The sequence below is a fragment of the Centruroides vittatus genome, unplaced genomic scaffold (genome assembly GCF_030686945.1).
Source record: "Centruroides vittatus isolate TY-2023 unplaced genomic scaffold, ASM3068694v2 contig_620, whole genome shotgun sequence".
NCBI classification, from domain to species: domain Eukaryota; kingdom Metazoa; phylum Arthropoda; class Arachnida; order Scorpiones; family Buthidae; genus Centruroides; species Centruroides vittatus.
In genome coordinates, this window is record NW_027122381.1 from 158,831 (window position 1) to 184,192 (window position 25,362).

Here is a 25,362-nt window from a genome sequence, read left to right on the forward strand (position 1 = left end):
GTGTGGGCAGAATTACGTATTGTTTAGCATTGGGCTGCGTAGTAAAATCACAATGAATAGAACTTACTGCGTAGAAGCGAAACTGTATTTAAACCCCAGCGAAAACGGAACTGTTCACAACAAACTGAGAAGAGCCCGCACCCGTCGTGATTTGCAATCAAAGGACTCTTCAGATCTACCGACTCGATTGAAAACAGAATGATTAACAAAGGCCTACTCGTTCTTTCCGTCTTTGGTAAGTCATTGTATCGTGTTCAAGTTATTGCTGAAATTAAAAAATAATGTTTTATTGGTCTTTTAATCAAGTTTTATTGCTATTTCTACGTAAATTCTTCGGAGTTGGCCTTTAGTCGAGCACGAAAATGTAGGCTATCCGTGCGTTGCTATTGCTTCAACGGTTTAACAATTCTTGACCAAGTACAGTAGATAAAACCACCAAAAACTGTTGGTCGCGGAGTTGCACTTGGCCACCGGAGTGGCCACTTGGAGTTGGCCCTGTGTAAATTTCTGCACGTGTTTAATACCTAAACGGAAACAGATTTTCGGTAGAAAGTTCTCCCTTTTTGGCAGATTGCCCGTGTATTACGTTGCCTTATCCTTTCTTCGCCTTCCCCCAATCGACTAAATCTTCTCTATTTCGTTGGACGTATATTTTCATTTTTTACTTTCCGTCCGAAAGCAGTAAAAGAGCCTAATAGGAGGAACTGGAAGTAAACATTGTCTCAAAGTTCATAATTACTGGGTAGAACTCTTTTATGATACACAACAGTAATTGCCACACAACAGCACTTCACCAAACCCATCGCAATTCTCCATCTTGATTTCGACTTTCAAATTACTTTTAAAAACAGAATAAAATTTCGAAAATGGAATGAATAAACGCGAGAAAAAGAACTATCGAGAAAGAATTTAAAACAGTTAAAATATTTGACTTTTAAGTAGCAACTATTTTTGAAAATTTATTATTATATTAGTGAATAATAACCCCGTATTAACGTGACACGTAATCATTATTAACACAATAAAATTATTCTTTGCAGGAATTGTCTTTCTTGGAACTGGTGAGGCACAATCGGGTTCGGTATGTATAAATAAAATAATACAATTAAAACTAGGACTTCATTCTTAAAGCTTCTAATCCTTTTTTCCTTAGGATTTTAATCTTTTATAGCTACTTTTTTGGCTATTAATTTGTACTTTTACTTGTTTTATTCCCTTTATTTTTATTTTTTTTTAAATTAAAGTCTAAACCTCCAAGATGCACATTTCGGGTTTTCCATTTTTTTTCGGTTGGAGCGTTACAATTTTATGTAATAAAGTTTACATAATTAAAATTTTTATCTACAACGTCACCTATATTTTAAAGCACGAGAATTAAAATTTAACTTACAGTAGTATACAATTTTAAAGATTATTTTCCTTAATTAGATAGTATTTTCTTCATTTTTAACAGTATACACTTGTAGACCTTTTATGTTTTTTACTTTAATCAACTATTATAACATTTTATCTATTTGTGTTTTACAAATGTAATTATTTAAATTATAATTTTACAAATATTTTTGTTACAATGTCTAGCCATTGTGTAATTTTCATTATTGGGCTGCAATTTGAAAAAAACTGCAGGCCTATAAATTTCCACTGTGGACCATCTGACCGTCTTTCTTTCATCTCGAGAACAAAGTTAGATAAATTCAAAATTAGATATGAAAAGCTTCGGAACAGTAAAATCTTCATTAATTCGACCGCATTCGAGATACGACACGCCAGCTCTATCTCACAACCCCGACAACCTTTAACCACTAAAATTTAACGGCATCGATCCCCGTAATACACAAACTTCCATGCAAACTTTCAGTAGTTTTTGACAAAAGACCCAGGATTTATTAAGTTTTAAAGAAGGTGAACAAAATTGAGCCCCCACCCACAAATATTCGTACATACAGAAAAAAAAAATCCTTCAAATTTCTTTGTATTTCTCCAGTTTCAAAGTCCCCCGAGTCCAAAAATGTAAAAATCTGGAGGGTTCGTTTATCGACCGATGGTCGTACTTTCCCTCTTTTATATATAACAACCGAAAAAGTAAAAATGTAAGGTTAATAAAACGATTAACGATTAAACCATTCACATTTAACGGATCGTTGTAAGAAAACTTTACATTCGAACACGTTTACGGTAAAAATGCCATCCAAACCCGGATTAGGAGGTGTGATATTACCCAGTATCGATGTCTTGTGTGATCTAAAGTAATATAAATTTACCTTATATAAAATTTCTTCTATGTTTTAATAATTGATATTTATTATTTATTTCTAGGATTTTGAAGAATTAATTCGATGCGTGAATAATGCTGTAAATGAGCTAGAAATGAGCATCGACGATACATGCCCCGATCTGAATTGTATATTGAATACCCCACAGCTAGTAAAGTTTGTCTGTGACGTGGGAAATAGAGAATTTGTTCCAATCCTTGCGAATTGCATCATACAGTATGAACGAAATATGATCTTAGGACTTTTTAGTGAATTTTGGTTATTCAATATTTTTTTTCCAAGATTAGATGATAATTTAGATGATTTTTTTATTTGCATTGAAGGATATGTAAGTAGACTTAACGACGTAACACTTGAATGTAACATGATGGATAGTATAGCGAATCAACTTGACAATCTTATCAAAAATGCTGATGGAAATAATCTTTACAAACTTGTTGAGGCAATCGTTAAATCTTTACTTGAAATTTTTTCTTTTTCACCATGTGCTAGTCAATTATTCAGGTTTTGGTAATACATAATAAAATAAATCAAACAAATAAGTAAAATCAGACGATTTCTCTTTACGTCATTTCCAGAGATGTAATTTCAAATTTTCCTAATTAACAAATAAAAGGTAAATGGATTTTACAAAGTATGCATTGCGTATTTTTCTTTTGTTTTGACGAATAAAAACGAATTTTTATATTCTTTTTACGACAAATTAAAATACTTAATTAAATTCGGGTGTTAATTTGACCTGGTTTTGTATCGCGTTAAGCTGATTAAGAAGGGATTTTTGGAAATTCCACCCTCCTCCGGGGAAAGAAGAGGAGAGAATTCGTTTTAGTCAGTATAAAGTGTAAATAATAAAAAAGGAAAGTAAATAGTGGCGCATATAGTATACATTTTGGAAATTAATAAATATTTCAATATACCCCAAAACAATAAATCCAAAATAAACGAAAAATTCGAAATACAATGCTCCAAATAACTTTGTTTTTTAGGTTTTAGAATTTAAAATTAATCATTTTATTCAAGTAAGGTTATCATCAAATAAGTTAAAATCATTACTGAATTTTAACCGAATACAGCTTTAGTATTTAAAAATTTTTATTTATTTATTTAAGTAATTTAAAAAATAAATAAATAAATAACTATGCTAATTCTTGCACCCGGTGAAAACGGGTAAGATCGGCTATAATGTAATAAATTGCTTCATATAGATTACATTATATACACTGTCGCTACAATCGAACTTCGTAACAAACCTCTTTTGGGTTTGCCCATAAATGATGTCACTCCTCATAGAGAGAGGAGGGGGTAATCCCGAATGCGATACAATGGGCGGTTATAATCGTGGGGAAACACCTCGGCCATTTACGATCGATTATAAGTACAGTACCAAAAGGTACCGTAGTTGAATTTTAGTACTAACACGTCAATACACTCGTCGAGTTGAAGATATTGCTACTAGCGAAATTACTTCGGCAGAAAAAGCAGCTTATATGACAACGAGAGGGGAGGGAAACGATCCTTTGACATTACGTTTCACTCTTACCATTGTCACGCTATGGATTTGATCTCGCCAGTCTCACTATTCGTACGTTAAAAATTCAGAGTTTATTTCCGAATATTGCCAAAAAAAAAGGAAATAAGGAAATATAGAAAGTGAAGAAATCTTCGTTTCCCGTGGGGGCCGTCTATTAAATAGGTGTACAAATTAAGGGAAGAAAAGTTTGCGAAAAGTTTATCATTGTATACAACTAAAAGTGGATCCTTAATAGACGGCCGGATGGCCGAGCGGCAAAGGTGGCAGCCTACCGCTCTGGAGGACCCGGGATCGAATCCGAACAGGTCGAATAATCCCCAGAAATTTTTCGGGGGGTGGTCCGTTTGGATATGTCGGGCCCCGTCCTCACCACCCGGTCGCCCCATTGTGGGCCTGGCCGAACCCATAATGGGCCTACTAAAAGAGGCCCTCTTAGTACCCACAGGGCGGAAAGAGTTAAAAAAAAAAAAAATAAAAAAGTGGATCCTTAATTGATGGACGGCCCCTTGATGGTTTCTATCTCTATCCTACGTCAGCTTTAGGAAAAAAGTAAAGGGGTAATCTTGCCGGACACGAGCGTGGGACGAAAATAGGTTCTAGCATGACGTCACGCCATTTGTTTTGTACTGTATTTGCGTCTTTTCGATTCTGTAACGTTTCAATCTATTGTTTCGAATGTGAAAAATATAAAGACTTTTTAAAATCATATTACTGTAAACAGAAACGTTATTATTTTACGTAAACAATTTTAACTATATAACATTTAATTGCGGAATTCGTGCGAACATATTTTGTTCCCGCCCCCTATCGGAATTAACACATAGAAAGATGACGTCATGATAATGTGGATTAACTTCCGCGGGAACACTGTCATAACTCGTATTCTTGTTATTACAGGTTCACTTAATCGGGATAAATTATCCCGATTAACTTTCGTTGTGTAAACACAGTAGGCTATTATAAATATTTCTTAATTTGTTTGTAACGTATCCACGCCCTCTGGTGACCAAATTCGATTCGATGTTTCGATTAATCTAAAATATTTTGATTCTTATTTTAAATACAAATAAAATTCAATTTTAAAATAAACTGTGTTTTGTACTATTTTTGTAAAAACTTGATTGTTTCGCTTAAATATTTAGATTTAGACATTACAGTTGTTGTATTCGAAATCACTATTTTTGAATTAATATTAAAATAAAAGTATGTGTTGAATAAAAATATTTATAGAAATCACATTTAGTAAAGGAATATTGAATAAAAATAGATATATACCAAAAAATAATTTTATTTAATTTTGAATTATTTTTATTACTGTTATTTATAAATTAATCGGCAGGTGGTGCTGTGCTATTAATGGTCGCCTCCGTGTTTACGTTTTTGAAAAACACGTGATTGTTTTATTTTCAAATAAAAAATGAGATTGAAAGAAATAGGGTGCTTAGAAGGACACAACGATCGCGTTTGGTGCGTTTCTTGGAATCTCGAAGGTACTCTTTTAGCAAGTTGTAGTGGCGACAAGACAATTCGAATTTGGACGGAAGAAGGTAAATACTCGTGTTTAAATCTGATAGTAGCCACAGCCCTAGGCACGTGTCTTTGAGGTACAAATGCAGCTTTGAATGAAGCCATTAGAGCTGTAGACCACGCTCCTATGGGCGGTGTTCTCATAGGAGCGTGGCAATTCTGTATACATATTTAGAATGAAACGATGTTTAAATTTTGGTATTAATACTGATTTAATTAATAAATAAAATGTTTACTAAATGCGAAATTATAGTAATATTTACAGATGAGGAGCAAAAAGAAATTAAATCTTTGACATAAATTCTTAACAGCAACAATATTAGGGTGTTTATGTTTATTTAATGGTTGTCACCCTGGTTCTAGTCTCTTCTATTAACTCTATGGAATGCATACATGACAAAACACTTCTGAAAATTATTCTAGGATTTAATAATTTATTTATTATGAGCACTTATATATAATTTAATTGAATATCCTATTTATAATGTATTCCATTTTTGTATGTTCTAACCTGATGATGGTCTATTGAATAGACCGAAAACGTTCGTTACATTAAAAAATCTCTCAGCGAACATTAAGGTGTTGGTTTAAGTTTTTTATTTAATTCTGCTGGGTTAGATTTGTGATTTATTTATGTGATTTATTTATTTTTTTGAATATCCTCTCTTTAAGAAATATTTTAGAACCTATTTTAGGTACTGAAAAGCATATAAAAAGTAGGTTAATGTTACCCTAGGTATCGAGATGGTGGCTCGTCTCCAATCCCAGCAATCAGAAGAAAGAAAACAGTGGGGACGCACGTTCTAACCTAACCTAACTTATTCTAATAATTATGGTAATTTATTAGAATAGGTTAGGTTAGGTTAGAACGTGCGTCCCCACTGTTTCCTTGCTTTCATTTTTCTGGAATCAGAGATGAGCCACCATCTCGATACCTAGGGTAACATTAACCAAAAAGTATTAAGTGAGTTTAGAAACTGTTTTATCGTTTCTACTGAAAAATTAGTAAATCTTAATTTTGTGTTAAACATTATTTAAAATCTGAGTTTCCTTGAGAGGAAAGAGAATTGGAAGTATAATTTTTTAGTTTTATGGCCTGATATCATTAATGAAAATAGAAAACACAATTATACATTGTATTCATCTGCATTGCATTGCAACTAAACATAAAACCGTCTAAAATCTCACTTGAGGAGGCAAATATTTTATTTATCGTAGTGTTTTCAAGAGCTTTCATCTAGTGATAAACGCATTAAAATTTAAATACAAAATTATTTGAATTTCACTTGAAAGAGTAATATTTTACTTTTTTCAAAACTGCTCTTTCTGTATTGTGAACTACAATTAAAAACAAATAAAAGCTGTTTCAAAAAATTTCAAGATGATGTTAGTATATAAATAGATGAGAAATGCTGTTCTAAATAATCATTTACATAACCTGGGGGTTGCGGTGATATTAAAGGGGGATCACAAGACAATAATGGAATCATTTTATGAGAAAAAAATCATTTCTTATAAACTTATAAACGTTTTACTTACAATAAGTACACATGTAAAGAAAAGAAATTAATGTGATGGTTGCATTTGTTTTTCATTTAAAATTTTCTCCATACGTGGATCAAATTACAAAGAGCACGTACACATCAAGTTGGAACTTGTAAATTCCTCATGTACTGTACACGTCATACGGTCGTGTTCGTATCCGTCGCTATAAACGCAGCGACATAAAATAATAGGAATAGTTGTATTACATTTTTTATACTTTCGGTATTTTCTTAATGTATAAAATTAGTGCAATGTGATTATATAATATTTTAAAAAATTTACATTTATAATTACAGTCAAAATTCAATTAGTAATAGTACGGCTTACTGTTGTTATTCCTTTGGGTGGAGATTGCAAAATATTAATTTTATTTATATTTACTATTTGGGGGTTCGCGGAGCAAAGAAGGTTTAGAATCGCTGATTTAGAAAATTAATGGGATTATTGAATTTGTGGAAGAGCTAAACAGAAATAACAGTGGCTGCATTCTTTCTATTTCTAACAAACTAGAAAGAATGGAAGAAACATTTATGAGTTATTTGGATACAGGAATAAAAGTGGAAAGTAAAATAATTACAGAAGTATGTAGGAGAGACAAAGCCAGAGAATCTTTAATATACTGTAAGTCAAGAGAACTCACAATTTACAAATTAGAGGGGTCATTATAATTAAAGTTCCACTCTGAAATGGCCATAAAAGGAAAACTACTGGACAGAATGTTATCAAACTTGGGAAGTTTACAAGAAGTTGTGGGATTTTATTTTCCACAGAAAAAAATAGTTAAAAAACTCACCACTAACGGGGAATGGTGCTGTACGCAATATTGTTAAACAAATAAGACACAAAGACATCAGTTGAAAATGTTTTTAATTGTTTCTAAAACGTGTTACGAAGCAGGTGCAATGTGGCGTCCACCATTTTCTGAAAGCAAGTTAAATTGCATTACTGTGTTCTCAACAGTAGCTGTTAGCATATCAGGAGGAATTTAACCTGCTTTCAGAAAATGGTGGACGCCACATTGCACCTGCTTCGTAACACGTTTTAGAAACAATTAAAAACATTTTCAACTGATGTCTTCGTGTCTTATTTCATTTAACAATATTGCGTACAGCGCCATTCCCTGCTGGTAGTGAGTTTTTGAACTTTTTTTTGCGGAAAATAAAATTCCACGACTTCCTGTAAACTATTACCAAGTTTGATAACATTCTGTCCAGTAGTTTTTCTTTCATGGCCATTTCAAAGTGGAATTTTAATTATAATGGTCCTGTATATTGTAGTGAACAATCAGAATTACAAGTAAATTTTTAGAGTTGAATGAGCTCATTATGTGGACAGTGGATACATTCCAGTATGCATCAAACAGTGCATTGGTGAACTGCAATGTAATAAAATGTGTTCCGATATTCACTGATAAAATCGGTGAATATTAGAATGCGTATTAATAGGACTAATGCACATCAGAGTGATGTGGATATGGTGAGCTCTGATCAAACAATATGCACCTGGTTGTGGAAGCTATGGTTATATTATTAACACCATTTTTACTACTCATCTGTATTAACTAAAAGTTAGTTTGACAAAATATATGACTTCAAATGCCAACGTGCTGTGCTTTTTACTTCTGCCATCTTGTTAAGTTTTAGTAAAAGGTTATTAAACTATTTATTGGTGCACAGGTTGTGGCTTAAGTTCCACATACCGGAATGTACCCAGTATTTTGCACACAACACAATATTATCAGTCATTTTTTATAAATTGATCTGTTTTGACCATATTGTGTCAGCTCAGTTGATACCAACTGAATTCTGATCAGTGAGGGAAACTGGATTTAATGCAAATTTGGTTACGTCGTCTATTTGACCAGCTATAAAACCATTATGAGAAACTATAAAACCAATAAAAATACCCTGTAATAATAATTATTATTACAAAAGTATTTTTATTGGTTTTATAGCTTCTGCTTGCATTTTGGCTATATTCATATGTAAATATTTAATACTTGAATGCTTATAATCCAACTGACTGCAGTTATGATGTAAATTGTTTGTTAATATTTGTATATTTATTAAATGGAAATTACTTCGTCGACTAATTTTTGTATCATTTACTTTTTCTTGATAGACGATCGATGGATAAACAAAGTCATCCTGACGGATAGTCACGAGAGAACCATAAGAAGCATAGCGTGGTCTCCGTGCGGTAACTACCTGGCGTCGACCAGTTTCGACGCCACCACTTGCATATGGGATAAGAAGAACGGAGAATTCGAGTGTATTGCCACGTTAGAAGGACACGAGAATGAAGTGAAAAGTGTCTGTTGGTCTATATCTGGACAGTATCTTGCCACGTGTAGCAGAGATAAATCCGTCTGGATCTGGGAAGGTAAAGTTATATTCGTTTTCATATATTTTGTATGTTTGTATATTTTAATAAAATAGTTTTATTGACAGTGAACGAAGACAGTGAATACGAGTGCGTAAGTGTACTTAGCGATCATATGCAAGATGTGAAGAGAGTGAAATGGCATCCGCATAAAGATGTAATTATTATTGTTTCTATTTATTTATCAGAAATATCAACATTTTTCTTTAATGTACAGAATTATTGAAATTTAAGTCATCTTATGGCATTGAAGTTATGAAATGAGACATTAAAAGTTTATTTTTCTCAAGTAATTTTACTATTTTATAATGTACATATCTAAACAGTATAGCTGTCTATAGTCTTGATGATTTGTTATTGTTTCTTCTGATGATAGACTTGTTAGTAAGCTCCAATAAAGCAAGGTTTTCTGTTTATATAATTTATAAAATTGGAATTTTGTTCATTAATAAATAAATGTTTTTAATTCTAGCAATTTACAAGTTTTAATTAATGTAAGATATTAACACAGTTGTTTAAGAAGATTTACAAATATGAATTTAAGTCAAATACTGTATGTACCCAGAGGATCTTTTATAGAAAATTTAGGTTTTTATGCTTGTCGTTGGAAGTGAGTAATAGTCTTGACGACAGGCTTAAAGCCGAGAGAAGATAATATGGACAAACAAAAGAAGATACTAGACTCTACCTCAGTTAGTAAAAATCCAACATTTTTTCTTGATCTTTGCTTCTCTTGTTGACTCGTGATGATGGGTATAAAGTGCAAAAGCATTCAAATTTTCACTCCAAGTTAATAGAAGGTTGAATTGAATTTACATTCAAAGAATTTCCTTAACAAATTTTGTTATTTTCTAATTTATTTACATAAAATTTTTAAATATTGACTTATTTGTCACAGATTTTAGCATCTGCCAGTTACGATAACACTATTAAAATGTTTAAGGAAGATGGAAACGATTGGAGTTGCTTTTGCACGTTGAATTCTCACACCTCAACCGTTTGGTCTTTCGATTTTGATTGCACGGGGACCAGATTGGCTTCCTGCAGCGACGACAAGACCGTAAAAATATGGAAGGAGTATTTAGCAGATAATCAGCAAGGTAAGTTTAAAAATCATTTTGAATCAGACAAATGTTTCAAATATTCTTAATGATATTTTTCTCCGAAGGAATAGTTGTGACCGACGATCCAGTGTGGAAATGTGTCGCAACGTTATCCGGTTATCATTATCGTCCCATTTACGACATAAGTTGGTAAGTAAATGGTATTGTTTTGTTTGTCTTTAAAAAGCAGAGAGAAATATACAAATGAATTTGCATAATTTGAAGCTTGCAAGCAGAAATATAATTAAATGACAATTAAAGCTTCTATTGTCATCTTTACAGACTTCTCTGCTCTTTGTAGCCATAAAAATAGTTCAAAATTATAAGTAAATTATGCTTTATTTTTATATATTTAAAAATTTACTGAAAATATGATATGTTTAAAGAGCAGAATTAACATGTGAGCTACTTGTTACAATTTCTATAGTTGAACGGGGCATGTATAAATGTTAATGCTATGTCTATCCCTTTGAAACAATTTACGCTCTAAAGGTGAGCTAGAAAGGCTAAAAATAGCTTAGATTTAAAGATTTCAAGATTTTCATTTTGAAAAAATGTAAGTTTTCTGTACTCTTAGTGACAGTAAAATATTCACTCAAATTGCATAAATTTCAAATTAATTTTATTCTTCTGCGTTATTTACACGGACAAATAATTGCAAGGTTGTGACCGAAGTTTTCAATACAAAAATGTGAATGTCGGACGTTCAGCGCTGCCTTCCTGTAAGCCTAGAAGTTTGACAATGGCATTTGGAATGTCAATGGAATCATGCTCGTCATTTCTTTTACGTTGGCAGCTAGCAGCTAGTCATTTTAAGTTAGTGCAATGCTTGCAGGAACTCTATTGCTTGCTCGTTGGAGGTTTTCCATGGCAAACAAGTGCCCGCACATGACATCATTCTAAGCATTTAACAGAGCCAGATTGTATCAAAAGCTTGTGGTACTCTATCAGCATACCTGTATTGCATACAGGGGTGGATCTATGTAGGGACTAGGGCTAAAGTCCTAGACCCCCAGTGTCAAGGGCTCACAAAAATTGAATTATCATCATAAATTTTTAATACTTTTTCATTATAATATATTTCATATATTTCATGTGTAGATATAATGGACTTTATAATAGTCCATACATTTTTATTCTCACCAAATAATGTTTCTGCCTATCGTTTAGTGCTAGAGATAGGCCTCAGAAAAGCTATTATTTTTATAACTTTCAGCATGTCCAAAAATTTTGATCAGGATTTGCCCCTAGTATAGATGTTCATAATTAGTTTCCCCATAAGATGCTTTATTGAAGAAGAGATATTTTATTAATATGCGTTTGAAATTGGAAAAATTTGACGATAGCATGTTCGACACCCATCAGATCACTTGATGTTAACGTGCCTTGTGCCACGATAGTATTCCAGTCATAAGCAGCTCATAATAACAAATGTATATCTTTAGGTGCGACCTAACCGGAATTATTGCAACCGCATGCGGCGACGACTGCATTCGTCTCTTTCAAGAAGATGCCATTCGGGATCCCGATTCTCCTACTTTCAGTCTCATTGTGACTGTCAGAAATGCCCATTCTCAGGATGTTAATGGCATTGCGTGGAATCCAAAAGTGCCCGGATTGTTAGCTTCAGGGGGTGATGATTGTACTGTAAAATTGTGGAGAACACGGGAGGAATAAAGCATTTTTCATTATTTAATTGTAACTATTTTTTCAAGTAAATCAACTCGCTGGTTAGTATAAATTACAATTAGTTTTTTAAATAGCAAAGTAAAATTTAAATGGAAATGTTTAATATTTTTATTGTTATTTAATTACTAATTAAATTTTGTATAAAAATATGCTGTAAAATTGCTTGATTAATTATAATTGTCTCGGTTACATAATAATTGTTAATATAATTATTATTTTTTACTACAGGATGAGTGGAAAGTAACTAGATATTGAGGAAATTGCATTATTATTACAAAAATTATAGAAATCACAATAAAATGCGTGTGTCCGTGTACGTCGACATGGGTTATAATTCCCATATCGACGGCGTGGACAACAACTAAGAAAGGCCATACACACAGTGGCAAAAAAGATGGCCAAACACTTGTCCATTTGGGAGCAAGTGTAGATCGGTGCATGCTGCAAGGCGTGAAAATCATTGGTTGTCATGCAGAGACGGTAGCATATGGCAAAGGGAAGTCAAAGTGATGCCACAATCTGTCTAGAAATAATTAAAAACCGACATCGGATGCTAACGACTGCAAGTTCGGTTGCGGACACACAGAGATGTGGCCGTTCATCCGCATCAAGATCTCCAATTGTTTGAAATAATTGGCAGATGATGCCAGTGCCTACATTGAATTCTAAGGTATTCATCCATATTTCCATTTAATAAGTTACACATCATGTAATTTTCATAATCTTTGTATAGAAATGTAAAAATTATAGTGATTTCTCAATGTGTAATTACTTTTCACCCACCCTGTGTATTGTGTTATAAATATCAAAACTTGGATGCATTGTAGAAATGTTTGTTATTTAATTCAATTTTAAACTTCCTAATATCATGCTGCCATCACTTAGGTTTTGTAAATGATGATGTCGATAAATCTGTTTTATTCGAGTCTTCATTAAATAGCGGATCGTCGTCGTTTCAGATTTGCTAAATAATTCCATTCCGCCGGTAGTGTTGGCATATCCTCACTGGGAGAGTTCAATCTGTGGCAAACTTGTCCATCAGCAGAGAAATCATAAATAAAAATGGAAGATTTGTGTAGGAACCTGGTGTAGTCATGTTGAGCAAATTGTGTTCACGGTGCCCATGTGGACTACATTTGCAAAGAGGGATCATAACGAAATAAAAAGGAACAGAATATACTAATAACCTAAAGGAAGCATGCTGGCCAAACTTGGGTTCACACAATGTGAACAATTATTGTCTCCGGTGCTTAGAAGGGGCACAATGCGAACAATTATTTTCTCTGGTGCTTAGAAAGGGGATAAATAAAAATTGAATTGTGAGAATATCTCGAGAAGCATTTTTAATTGAAATCTAACAAACGTTTTAAAATACAATGCATTTAATCTGTATCCGTGGTTTGTTCCACATGAAAATTATGTAAAAATTTTTGAAACAAATTTCTCATTTTAATTGTTTTGTTAATTCAGAATAAAAATAAAACTCTTTCATAAAAAAATAATAAGTTTATTATATGAAAATAAATATGGCAACAGTCAATACTTCTCTGTACAGAACGAACATGATCTAAAATTTAATTGCAAATTATTCTTCCAGTCTACTTGCATAATTTATTGTTGGCTCGGCCAAAGTACTGAAGGCACCTGCTTGGCTCCAAGGGATTTGGGTTCGAGTCCGTCGACTCGAATCTTTCCGGCCTGTCGTCTAGGCTTTCTAGTGTCCACGAGGTGGAAATAGTTCAAATCAGATCATTGTGGAAACGTCTTAAAAACGTTCTTGTCACTGAATAGTTCCATAAGTAACCGAATTCCCGAGTTCAACACGTAATATGCTCTTCCCATTTTTACTACTTTCTTCTTCCTTGAGGCGTTTATACTCCGTTTTAAAGAATACGACAAAAACGAAATACAGAAGAGTTAAAATTGCATTTACGACGAATAGCGAGGCTGAAAATTAAGCAAATATATTAATATCAAATCCCGAATAAAAATCTTTAAACAAGGTTTTCTTAAAGCACTCACATCTCATGTCGATGATACCCATTTGCATAATAAAAAGGTAAACGGTGCCATGAATTTGCCTGTAACCAATTTGTAAATATAAATGATCCATTAACTAATTTTAATTAAGAGGAGTCGAGAATTAAAGGTTATTTTACCCCACGATAAACAGTATTCCCGTGCTCGTAGCTTCCGGCACCAACGGAAACGTACACTCGATGGACAACTCCAGATTTACGGTGTAGGCGGACATAATAAATATACCGAACAGCACAATGAGTACGGCAATTGCGTATTGCATGTCCGAATATCCCGCAATCTGAAAACATTACACATTCTCAATTTCGCATACGGTATCCTGGAAATGTCTTGTAAGATGTATTAATCTTACCACTGTAAATATATCCAGAAGAACGAAAGCCACACCTGCCAAAACTTTTGCAGTAATGGAAAATAATTTGGTTCTGTCTAGGAATATTCCAGTGGATAAACCTGCCACGAATCCAAACGAGATCATCAGAACCACGCACAGTCCAGAAAATTTCTAGAATAGAAACAGAACGTTTGGTTTGTCCATTCCCGAGATATGACGCAAAACACCAGAAATCCTTCAGTAATACTGAAGGATTTCTGGTGCCTAAATACACACGTGCAATTTTTATGGATTTCAGGAAATAGAAATGACACAATTAAATGTAACTTTCGTCATCACTTACATTGCTGTATCCTTTGAGAAGTAGAATTTCTTCTAAGGAACTAACAAAAACTGCATAAACTCCCGTAATTGCTCCGGCAAAGAGTAACAATATTATGTAGGCCTTATTCGTAAATAACTATAAATTAGAAAAATAATTAGTAATTATATTTCATTATTCACGGCCGGTGTTAAAATTTTAATTACTTCTCTAAGTGCGGCTGGAAAAGAATATGTCTGGTGTGCTTCCGCGCTCTCGCTGGGTGGAGTGGGAGGTTTGGACGAAGTCATGGTGAAGCACGTGGCGACCACACCGACGACGGCAAACACACACGAACTAAAGTTCTGTAATTAATTAATTAGTTGAGAAATTGAAAGTAGTTATTTTTATACCGAGAGAAATAAACATTTACCAGCCACGGAATGTCTTCCGGTGACGTCACAAATACAGGAACCATTCCAATTCCCAGCATGATTCCGAGAGGACACCCTTCAATAAAATTTGTAAATTCAGATATTAACTAATACATTCTTAAGATTGTAGATATAAATTAGTTTATTTAATTATCAATCAACATTATCTGATTGGAATCTAATCAAGAATTGGTGATTGGTCCCAAAGTTGGTATTAGTTAATTTATATCATTCTAATTAAGTTGGTGGGTTTGGAACCGTGCAATTTCAGTTTTAATTGCTATCTAGCATGCAGTAAATGGAAATTAATCATTATTTTTATCGCTTGTAAAGTACTTTCGTGGGGAATAACTCTGAAGAAGATAAGAATAGTATAGTACAGTACATGCGTAATGGTATCATAGCCACCATAAGCAGTGAATGAGGAATACCAGATCTTTGCAGATCATGTTCATTGTTTCTCCCATTTGATTTTTCTAACAAACGACCATTATGTGTCAGATGGCCGAGAGGTTAAGGTGTCGATTTACTGTCCTGGCAAACTCGAGAATGAATCCGGATAGGTCGAAAATCCCCAGAAATTTTTCGGGTGGTTCTTTCCGGATATGACGGGCAGCTCACCATTCGTTTACCCCATTTTGGATCTGGCTTAACCTACGACGGGCTAGACAAAAAGCTCTCTAAATGCAAAACACGCGATCACTAAATGATTACTCAAAGACTGTATAGACTTAATACTGCTCGTTTTAAAAATCCAATCTTCGTGAATTGAATGTAGTTATTGCATATTTATTATGGACAGCAATCGAGTTCGTTTGTCAAATTAACCAATAAAATAATCATACCCATGGCAATAACAGATGTTGCTAATGTTCTCTCGTTGGAAGGAAACCACAGTTCGCCCGCTTTTGTTGGTACGTTAATGAACATCTGTGCCGAAGCACAGACAGCTTGGCCAAATAAGATGATTTTGAATCTTGATTGTTGTTCTACGAATTGCGTGTTGCTCATGAATTTTATAGCCGCTCCAACTACGTTTAACCATGCGCCGAGCCATACCTGCAATTAGAAAAAAAAAAAACATTTCATAATCTGCGAATAGATTGTTATTAAGATTATTTGAATTTGGTGATCAACAAGATTACTTTCTATAAAAACAAGTACACTAGATCCCTTTATAAATGACCGGATGGCCTTCAGTCTGCCGCTTTGGGGCTGTGCTCTGGTGACGTCCACCCACGTGCCGAAGCGGTTAAGGTGTCAGAGTGACCGCCACCGTATGAAATTTGAGGAATGAGTCTCCCCGAAAAAAAAGTCAGATTGTTCAGTGCCAAGTTTACAGAACTTACATAAAAATAATGATTGATCTTGGTCTTTGTAGAACCTCAATTCTAAAATTATATTGATAAGAGGTCGGCGATAAACCGATAAAGAATCTGATAAGTGGACACAAAGTCCACAAAAAAATTAAAAGTTTAGAATTAGAGACTGGTAAATGGGCCGATCCAACACACAGATGATTCTTCTACCCATTATTGTTAATGAATTAAATGAAAAAGATACCTACTCCTTTCTTTAATCCGATGTAATCCACGAACCACAAAGCGAATATTCCCGTAGGGATGCAACATATGAAGTAAATCATGGACAACAGACTAATTTGACTCTCGCTGGCGTCGTAGTACCGTTGAGCAATCGTCGATACGCAAGAAAAACAGGCCCATAACTAAAAATAAAACAAAAGTTAAGTAAATTTGAATATCGAACTTATAAATTAATATTCTATAAATTAAAGCGAACTGCTTGGTTTGAACACAGAGTTTAATCTAAGCTGTACAGTACATACTACACATACTAAAAAACCAAGGGAGATAAGATGTGAAGTACAAGAATGTAGTTATATAAACAAAAGTCTGTTAATGTTACCTATGGTTCCAAAATGGCGGCTCGTCTCTGATTCCAGCAAACAGAAGAAAGGAAATAGTAGAGACGCACGTTCTAATCTGACCTAACCTAATCTAATAATTTGGTTGGTAATAATTATGGTAATTTATTAGAATAGGTTAGGTTAGAACGTGCGTCCCTACTGTTTCCTTTCTTCTGTTTGCTGGAATCAGAGACGAGCCGCCATTTTGGAACCATAGGTAACATTAACACAAAAGTCTAGACATCATCTGCAGTGTCCCTAGGAGAGTGTCACGATACTGTCACCAACACTTTCCCTCATTCTGGTGGGTGCTTACTAAATTATAGACCAAGGTGTAATAATAAATGTGATCTTAATACATGATTTATAAGATCGACTTCATATTTAAAAGTCTTAGTCCATTAGCATGTTTTGGGTAGTGTAAGCCTTTTGCTACTAATTTCGCCATTCGTCATTCAAGAGTGTCATCTGCATCGTATTTGTCGCGAAGGACGATACGGCAACCTACGATGTCTTACTTTCCCGGCTATTATATATAACAGAGAAAAAGTATGGCGATCGGTCAAAAAATGATCCTCAAGATTTTTACATTTTTGAGCTCAAAACACCTTGAAACGTGGAGAAATAAAAAACTATTCGGGGGGGAGGGTTTCCTGCGTGTTTGGATGTTAGTGTGTGGGGGAACGATTTTGTTTACCCTGTTCGAAGCTTAATAACTGGGCTTTTTGTCGAAAATTTCTGAAATTTTGCAGGGAGGTTTGTTTATTAGGGGGATTAAATTTTGGTGTTTTAAAGTCGATGGGGTGGGGAGATAAAGCGGGTCGTGTGTATCTTCATTAGGGTCGGACTTAATGACGATTTTACTGGTTATTAGCATTTACAATTTTTTTTTATTATAAAACCCATCTCTGCCCTTGAAATTAAGTTTTTTGTCATTTTATAATAATTAAAAATATAAAAAGTTTTTAATAATAATAAAATATAGTAATGGATAGCGCCACAAACGCAGTTTCAAATGTTGCCGGGAAAGTTAAGCAACTCACAGTCACAGCTAAGTTCAGCTCTTATGTAGTTGATCCTTGGCGCAGTCGTGACGTGTGAAAGCGCGTGTGCTTTTATTATTGATGAAAGAATTATTTTAAGAGTATATTTTAACACGAAAAGTATCAAGCTTGAATGTTTTTATGTTGTTTTTATTACATTTCATCTCAAAATTGACAAACAATAACGATAAAACATCCTTCCAGCGAAGAAAATACAGGCCACCACTTAACTGCTTTGCTCAATTCTACGGACAGTAGATAACCAATAGGAACCAGTTCTACAGAAAACTGCGATATAGTTAACAGTCACTCATAAATATAAACCAATCATCGATCCGATAGGCGGAACTATTGTAAATGATAGACAGTAGGCAGAGCTTTACAGAACGAATAGAAGAAAGCTATTGGACTGAAACAAGTAGGGCGGTCTCAAAATCACGTTACTGGCTGGCAAAAATTATTTGCCCAGAGCTATATCAAGTAAGGCAGTATGCGTAATATATGCTTTCGCTTTCATCACGTAAACTTAAACTACTGTTAAGTAATTTTACACTTGGACTATAGCCGGCAGGCATAGTACCAGTGGCGCGTTATCCTACGGGCAGAACGGCTAAAATGGCAGCTTGCCGCTCTGAGAGACCCGGGATTGAATCCGGACGGGTCGAGAAATTCTCAGGAATTATTTTTTGGGGGAGGTCCGTTCGGTTATGTCGGGCTCCGTCCCTCACCACCCGGTCGCCCCGTTGTGGGCCTAGCCGAACATATAATGGGCCTGCTAAAGGAGACCCTCTTAGTGCCCACAGGGCGGAGTTAACTATTTTTATTCAGCATTGACAACATCTAAATTTTTCTTTATATATTCCGAATAGATTTTTACAAATATGTGTTTAGATTTGTGCTTTCCTCCTACAAAATTAGTAAATATGAGAATGGCTAACCGACATTTCGGCCACCCTGTACAGTCATAAAGTAACAAATCCTATACATTTATACGAGAACCGCACACTCGAAAGTCATTAAAAATGTAAAATTAAATTATACCTAGAAGATTTATAGATTTATATTCAAATGCAAGAAGGTAACTCTCAGAAACAATAAAATTTAACACGTGCTGTATTAATTTTAGAAAAATTAAGATGACTCACCTCGGTATTCGAAACATTCAACAGAGTTATCGTCAATAAGACGAACCATCTCCTTCCATACACTTTATGTGCACTCATTATATCAATTGAAGTGGATAAACAAACAGACCACCCGACTTACGTCTCATTTTATAGTAATTCCTTCTTTAATTTCATTGGTTATTGTAGAAGCTGACATCATAATTGGATTTATAATGAAATCATTTAAATAAATACAGGAAAAAACATTATTTACAAATAAGATACTTCATTCCTATTATTGATTTAGAAATAGTGATAAACAGATAAATTTATTTTGAAATTGACGATAACCTGTATTGTTGATAAGGATAATACAATGTTTCAATATGGCGCCTTATGAAAAAGTACGTTGAAAAAATAAACTTTATCTCGGGATTCCGCTAAATCTATCTGATCCTTTTGAAATCTTGGAATGACAGGACATGTTTATTATGCTTTGAAGATGGCGGATCACGAGTTATATAATATTTTTTCCCATTGTGTTTTCAAGAAAAGACTGTATTATCAATATTTATCGTAAAAATGGGAAAACCTTTTGTATTTCTTCACAATACACGTGCAGCAAGAACTCACATCCCTTCGGATGTCTCCGGTACAATGGTGATTGGAGTAGATCACTCCTTTGGCTGGCCCTCCGAAAGGCCCATTGCGCCTTTGAGGTTTTTAACTCTTTCCGCCCCGTGGTCACTAAGAGGGCCTCTTTCTAGCAAGCCCATTAAGAGTTCGGCCCACAATTCTGTACCCTTGCGAGGTCCTACGCCATCCGACCAACAATGGGGTAGTCGGATGGTGAGGGACGGACCCCAAGAAAATTTCTGGGTTTTTGACCGTTCGGATTCGGTTTGGGTCCCAACCTAAAGACGCAGCCACCGCTCTGGTGGCTGCGTCTTTAGGTTGGGATTTTTATTCATAATCTATTAGATGGATCGGAAGTTGTGGCTATGTAAGAATGGTTCCTATAATAGTCGCTATATAATATAATGTAGAACAGAACAAATTTTGTTTTTAGAATTTATCTTGCAACATTTTTACGATTGTAAAATTACACCAAGTAATGATAAGGAACAAAGGGTTACGTTTAACATTATTTATTTAACACAGTTTGAATATGGAAACCCCATCGTAATTTAGGTTATTCCAAATATTGATATGTAAATTATTTTAAGCCGGTGTTACTGATGCGACACTTATGTAAGTAAACGATCAGCAACACGACGTCTTTTCACTCATCGCTCAATTCATTCTCGGCCTGTCGATTGGTTGAAATATTGAACATTTTTACGTCAAATTGACTCATTTCTTCGGGTTTTACCACAAGAAATTCTAAAGAATACGTCAAATTTACGTAAAAAATCTGCGCCAACCAATCGAACAGACTTACAAATCCGTTTAAAAAATTCCTCAAATCGAATATATTGCATTTAACTTGATTTCCGAAATAAGTAAATTTAAATAAAAATATAAATAAAACTTTTTTTCTGTTCCCGGGGTGTAGTTAACAGAATAGTACCCGGTCTCTTATTGACTAACGAATATCAGCAAAAAACTGTTTATTTTGTGGAGGTAATAATCTCTCGCCTTATCTGCATTATTCATAATTGGCGTAATAAATATAAATTATAAAAGCACGAATTATTTATATTGAAAAACATAATGGATATAAATTGCGTCGAGAGTTACGGCAGCGACGATGTCATTGATCTTCCACACCACTAAGGATGTGAACGTTTGAGTCCGTTTTCCATCTCGATTTTTCCGGTTTGAGCAGTTCTGAAAGTGTTTCGCGCCTTATCATAATGCTCTAAGGCCATTTTCTTAAAATCCTTCCAATGAAATGTGGTAATTGCAATGTATCAGAATCGTCTTACATCGATTTTCTCGTTCTTCGTGGATGCCAACGAGTAACACAAGCTTATAAAGCCAGCGTAACTATTCAAAGCTTTTTATGGCCCATCAGTGGCCGAGTGGATAAAACCACATAACGCTTGTCGGTCGTGGGTTGTCACCTGGCCTGCGGGCTGGCCACGTGGAATTTTTCGGGTTTTCTTCACTAAATAGGGCCCAGTTTTCCATAGAAATTCATCCCAGAAGACGGATCGTCCACGTTTTATACAGACAAATAAAAAAAGCTAGTTTGTTTGTATACGGAAAGCTAATTTATAGTTCTTTTTCAAGCGTAAACACGAAAACAAACTTATAAACTAGCTTGAAAACGTTGTACAATCGATCCAGTTCGAGTGTGCCAAGGATCAAACGAAGCATAATTCAAATATACTGGTAACATTCAGGTATTTTTAATACTTTAGCCGGATGTATCGATCAAAATGGCGTTTACAGAATTCCTTTACAACACTAGTTTATCAATTATTGGTTGCATCAGCGTCGAAGCTCGTATCTATGTTGACGTTCATATCTGAAAGGATGCCAACGAAGCGCTTCTCCGAAACAGTGTTTCGTTGGGACTTCACACGTTTCCTGCTAAACGAAAGTTCAGATTTATTGGATGTCTTTCAGAATTTAAATGACAGTTGTTTAAGTAGGCCCAGAGATAGCCTATTAAGACGGATATGCGAGTGTAGTCGAATCTATTTACGTCCAGGTTCTGAAGACGAGTGGTAAAGTCGATTCCTCCTTTCTGAAATTTTTGACTAAAGAAAACGTTAATTCATATAAAATATTAATATAAGATCAGTTTATTTTACAAATAATTAAAATGTTTGCAATTGTAAACATTCTTGAAAAAAATAATACCGGCCATGCCCATTCAATCAGACTTTTTTCTTTATCTGGAATTGGCCCAGATCCACAATGGGGTAGTTGGTATAAAAGACTGGCTGCTGTCCACGAGAATTTCCGATTCGATCCGAATTCAAACCCGAATTCTACAGCTTCTATCCATCGATGCGTTGTGTTCAGAACCCGATACAGTAGCGACCCCAAAATTTTCCAGGAAAACCTCGATGGCCCGGCGCAAATTAGCCAAGTCCAAAACTATTCCGGAATTTGGGATCTCCTAGCTGGCGGCGGAAAACCTTAGATTCGTCCAATGAGTATAGAATAATTTGCAATTGTCTTATCGCTCGTAAGCAAATTGCGAGCAGAACAGGGGTTATTCGTACTAACAGAAGTTATCGGGTCCTCGATTTTTTCCATCCACTACTGTCAAACCTCTGATATTTACTGTTTATTTTTCAATCGATCTATTGGCTCGTTGCTTGATCAATACTATTTAACTTTTTTCGTCGTTTTGTGAAATCCGAACGTAACAAAAGATGGAATTGTCAATAGCCTACATTATGCATGTGGGCCATCGAAAACTTTCCAGGGGGCAAAGCTTGGAAACAGATAATTAAATAAAAATTTATCGACGTAAATTTTTGGGAATGTTTCGTAAGTGGATAATTGTACAGTACAGTATTGTAACAATACAAAAAAATAGACAAAGCGTCCCACGGTCGAGGGTTTAAGGTTACTTACCTCAAGCAATCGTAAGCAATATTTTAAATGCCGTAATTTTAATTTAATTTCAAGCGAGGCTCGCCGCAACAGAGCAAAGCCCGAAAACGAAATTTCGAATTTCTCTCTTTTGCGCCGAGCCATCTTGGATTTGTCCAGAAAATTCTAGGTCGAACTTAGGCCCTAACGTTTGCACTATCTGTATGAAATTCACAACATATTTGTTGACATACATTAAAAAATATTTAATGTCTCACGAAATTCTTACCACTAAAACTAATTTAAATACATCTCTCTCTCTCTCGCTTTAACTCCAGCTAAACCTGACAAATCTTCTGTGTGGAGGAATGTGTTTTTTCAGTCTATTAATAAGTTCAATTTCTTCATCAATATCTTCCGAGATGGCACGTTTACATCTCATAATTTTGGTTCGTACATCCACGCACTCATCTTAAGTGCTTTCTCACTAAATTTTGGCAACAACGAAGAAATCGGAGAAACACGTTTATGGACCTTTAAATACTTTTAAAAATCATTATTTAATATTTTTAAAATAGAACCTCCAGCTTAACCTTCGAATCTTCCGTAATTCATATTTCGCTATCTCAAGAAATCATCTAGAGATAGAGAAAAATTGATGTCAAGTACAGGTCGAAGCTCAATGCAGAAACTACTATCTACTTTTAATAAAGACTAAGCTAAAATTAACATTATCTATCGGATTTTTCAGTTATTTACACAGCCTGCTCGTCAGTGGCCTAGTAGATAAAACCATCGAACACTGGATCAGACCTGGCCACCTGGAGTTTTTCGGCTTTCTTCCCGTTTGTAACACGTAAACAAGAGTTTTTCCCATAGAAGGGAAGCATTCCCATTTTTCCGGTAGACATCCCTCTCGGCACATCGCCCACATGTCGCGTTGTCGTGTAGAGACGAACAAACACAACCATTAATTACTAGTTTTGTAGACTAAAGTATTAAAAGCTATTGGCTTTCTTAGGTAACACATCACACAAGCATTAGTTGTTGATATAGTTTTTATTGAAGGAGATTCATTTCGGTCTTAATGACCACTCTTCAGTCCTTAGATTTTACAAAAAGAGATATATTATACAGAATAATACATATAATTCTGATCTAAGATTTTAACAGAATTATTTTATAAAAATAACTTAATATCATTGTAACCAACAATCAACGATGTAAGGAGCACAACCATTCTTTTAAATGGTTGTTTGTTGGTAAAAGGGATCTTTTTTTCCACAATTTGGCGCATCTGCAATGTCCTTCTAATTCTAACAATTGACTGAGTCCAAGAATCACTCAGATGTGTATTAACAAATTCTTTTTATTAGATGCATTTCGATAAGTTTGCGATCCCTCTTCAGTAAATAGATGCAATCTGCAACAAGAATCACATCCTCCTGTTTGATAATTAATCGCCCACTACACAACAATACCGACAGATATCATCTGGATCCCTGGCCTCTTGTCGGAGTTAGAGCATTACAGACGCACCATTTGTTAAAAAAACCCTTTTAAGTAGTTGTGTAACTTGCTATCTACTAACTTAATACTAATAGATATATTACAATGAATTATTTCATAGATTTATTCGACTTGTATATTCGATGGTTTTCTGCAGACAATTGTTCGGTACTGGCGAGATACATTACAATTTAATAATTTTGTTATACAGTAGACTATAGTCATCGAAATCAATTCTTTGATAATGAAACCATCATTCAAGTAGATTCTGTAACGCCGTTCTATCAGATTGTTGTGTTGTTATAATAGGAGATTCTAAAATAAAACTATTGAATTATATCAATTTTCTTTTACTTTTATTTTAAAACAATTATTTTGATATCACTTGTGAGAAAAATGATAGAATATATCTGGATTTCGTAGAAACTCGGTAAATATCTAATCAATTGTGTTATATTCAGTACAAAAAACAATACAAGAATCGAAAGTCGCGGAAAGTCCACAAGTATGAAGAAAATATAATTCGAATTGTATCACTCGCGCAATTTTCTGCGTTATCGTGGAAACCGTATTCAATAGTAATAATGAAAATGGATTGGGAAGATGTATACCAACTTATAGAAAACACCGATCTATCTTTAGAAGATAACGAAAAAGTACACTAATACATCTTATAATTTATGAAAATATTAGTATAACAATGTTTTTGTATTAAATTTATGGTAGGCATTGTTGACACAATACGGTAATTATTAAACCACTTCTTGCCTGAATATTATAATATATATACATATAATAGATATAAATACAATATATGTAAGCCCGTAAGTTTAAATACAATATTACAATACAGTAAGTTACACGCTTCCAAGTTTCAGTGTTTTCCGCAAGATGTTGCTATGCCATATTGTCATAGTACGTTTCCATTTAGTAAGTTAATACCTCCTGTTATATGTAAACAACCAATAGCCTAGGTTTTATGTTTGTGCAGCGCATTCGGTTTTGTCAAAGTAGGCCTACGATTCTACTCAGTAATCACTTCTGTTAAAACACATTAATAGTATTTTGCTACTCTATATAACAGAAGATAGTACTAGAAAAGAGTGGTGACAGCGATAGTCAA

At 34.3% G+C, this 25,362-nt stretch overlaps 2 protein-coding genes and 1 long non-coding RNA gene across 4 annotated transcripts; 2 read left to right on the forward strand and 1 right to left on the reverse strand.

Moving 5' to 3' along the window:
• Positions 1–80: 80 nt before the first annotated feature.
• On the forward strand, positions 81–2,514 carry LOC136979357 (uncharacterized). Its single transcript, XR_010881378.1, has 3 exons — positions 81–235; positions 1,041–1,081; positions 2,317–2,514. It is a non-coding gene; the product is annotated as an uncharacterized lncRNA (long non-coding RNA).
• Positions 2,515–5,163: 2,649 nt separating this feature from the next.
• Ciao1 (cytosolic iron-sulfur assembly component 1) lies at positions 5,164–12,057 on the forward strand. Of its 2 annotated transcripts, none has more exons than XM_067275342.1 (6): positions 5,164–5,351; positions 8,998–9,258; positions 9,327–9,415; positions 10,157–10,358; positions 10,427–10,511; positions 11,807–12,057. In XM_067275342.1, the coding sequence occupies exons 1-6, from the start codon at positions 5,222–5,224 to the stop codon at positions 12,036–12,038; spliced, it is 999 nt and encodes a 332-aa protein (XP_067131443.1). In that variant the 5' UTR covers positions 5,164–5,221; the 3' UTR covers positions 12,039–12,057. The 2 variants fall into 2 exon arrangements, with proteins under 2 accessions (XP_067131443.1, XP_067131444.1); XM_067275343.1 differs by having other exon boundaries at positions 10,433–10,511.
• A 1,734-nt stretch (positions 12,058–13,791) lies between these two features.
• LOC136979358 (uncharacterized protein B0416.5-like) lies at positions 13,792–19,433 on the reverse strand. The gene is made up of 10 exons (XM_067275300.1): positions 19,275–19,433; positions 16,727–16,885; positions 16,005–16,218; positions 15,159–15,235; positions 14,953–15,090; positions 14,768–14,884; positions 14,443–14,595; positions 14,210–14,370; positions 14,073–14,131; positions 13,792–13,997 (listed from the first exon to the last, which is right to left on the reverse strand). Exons 1-10 carry the CDS (start codon positions 19,350–19,352, stop codon positions 13,831–13,833), a joined length of 1,323 nt encoding a protein of 440 aa, XP_067131401.1. The 5' UTR covers positions 19,353–19,433; the 3' UTR covers positions 13,792–13,830.
• Between the last annotated feature and the right edge of the window lie 5,929 nt (positions 19,434–25,362).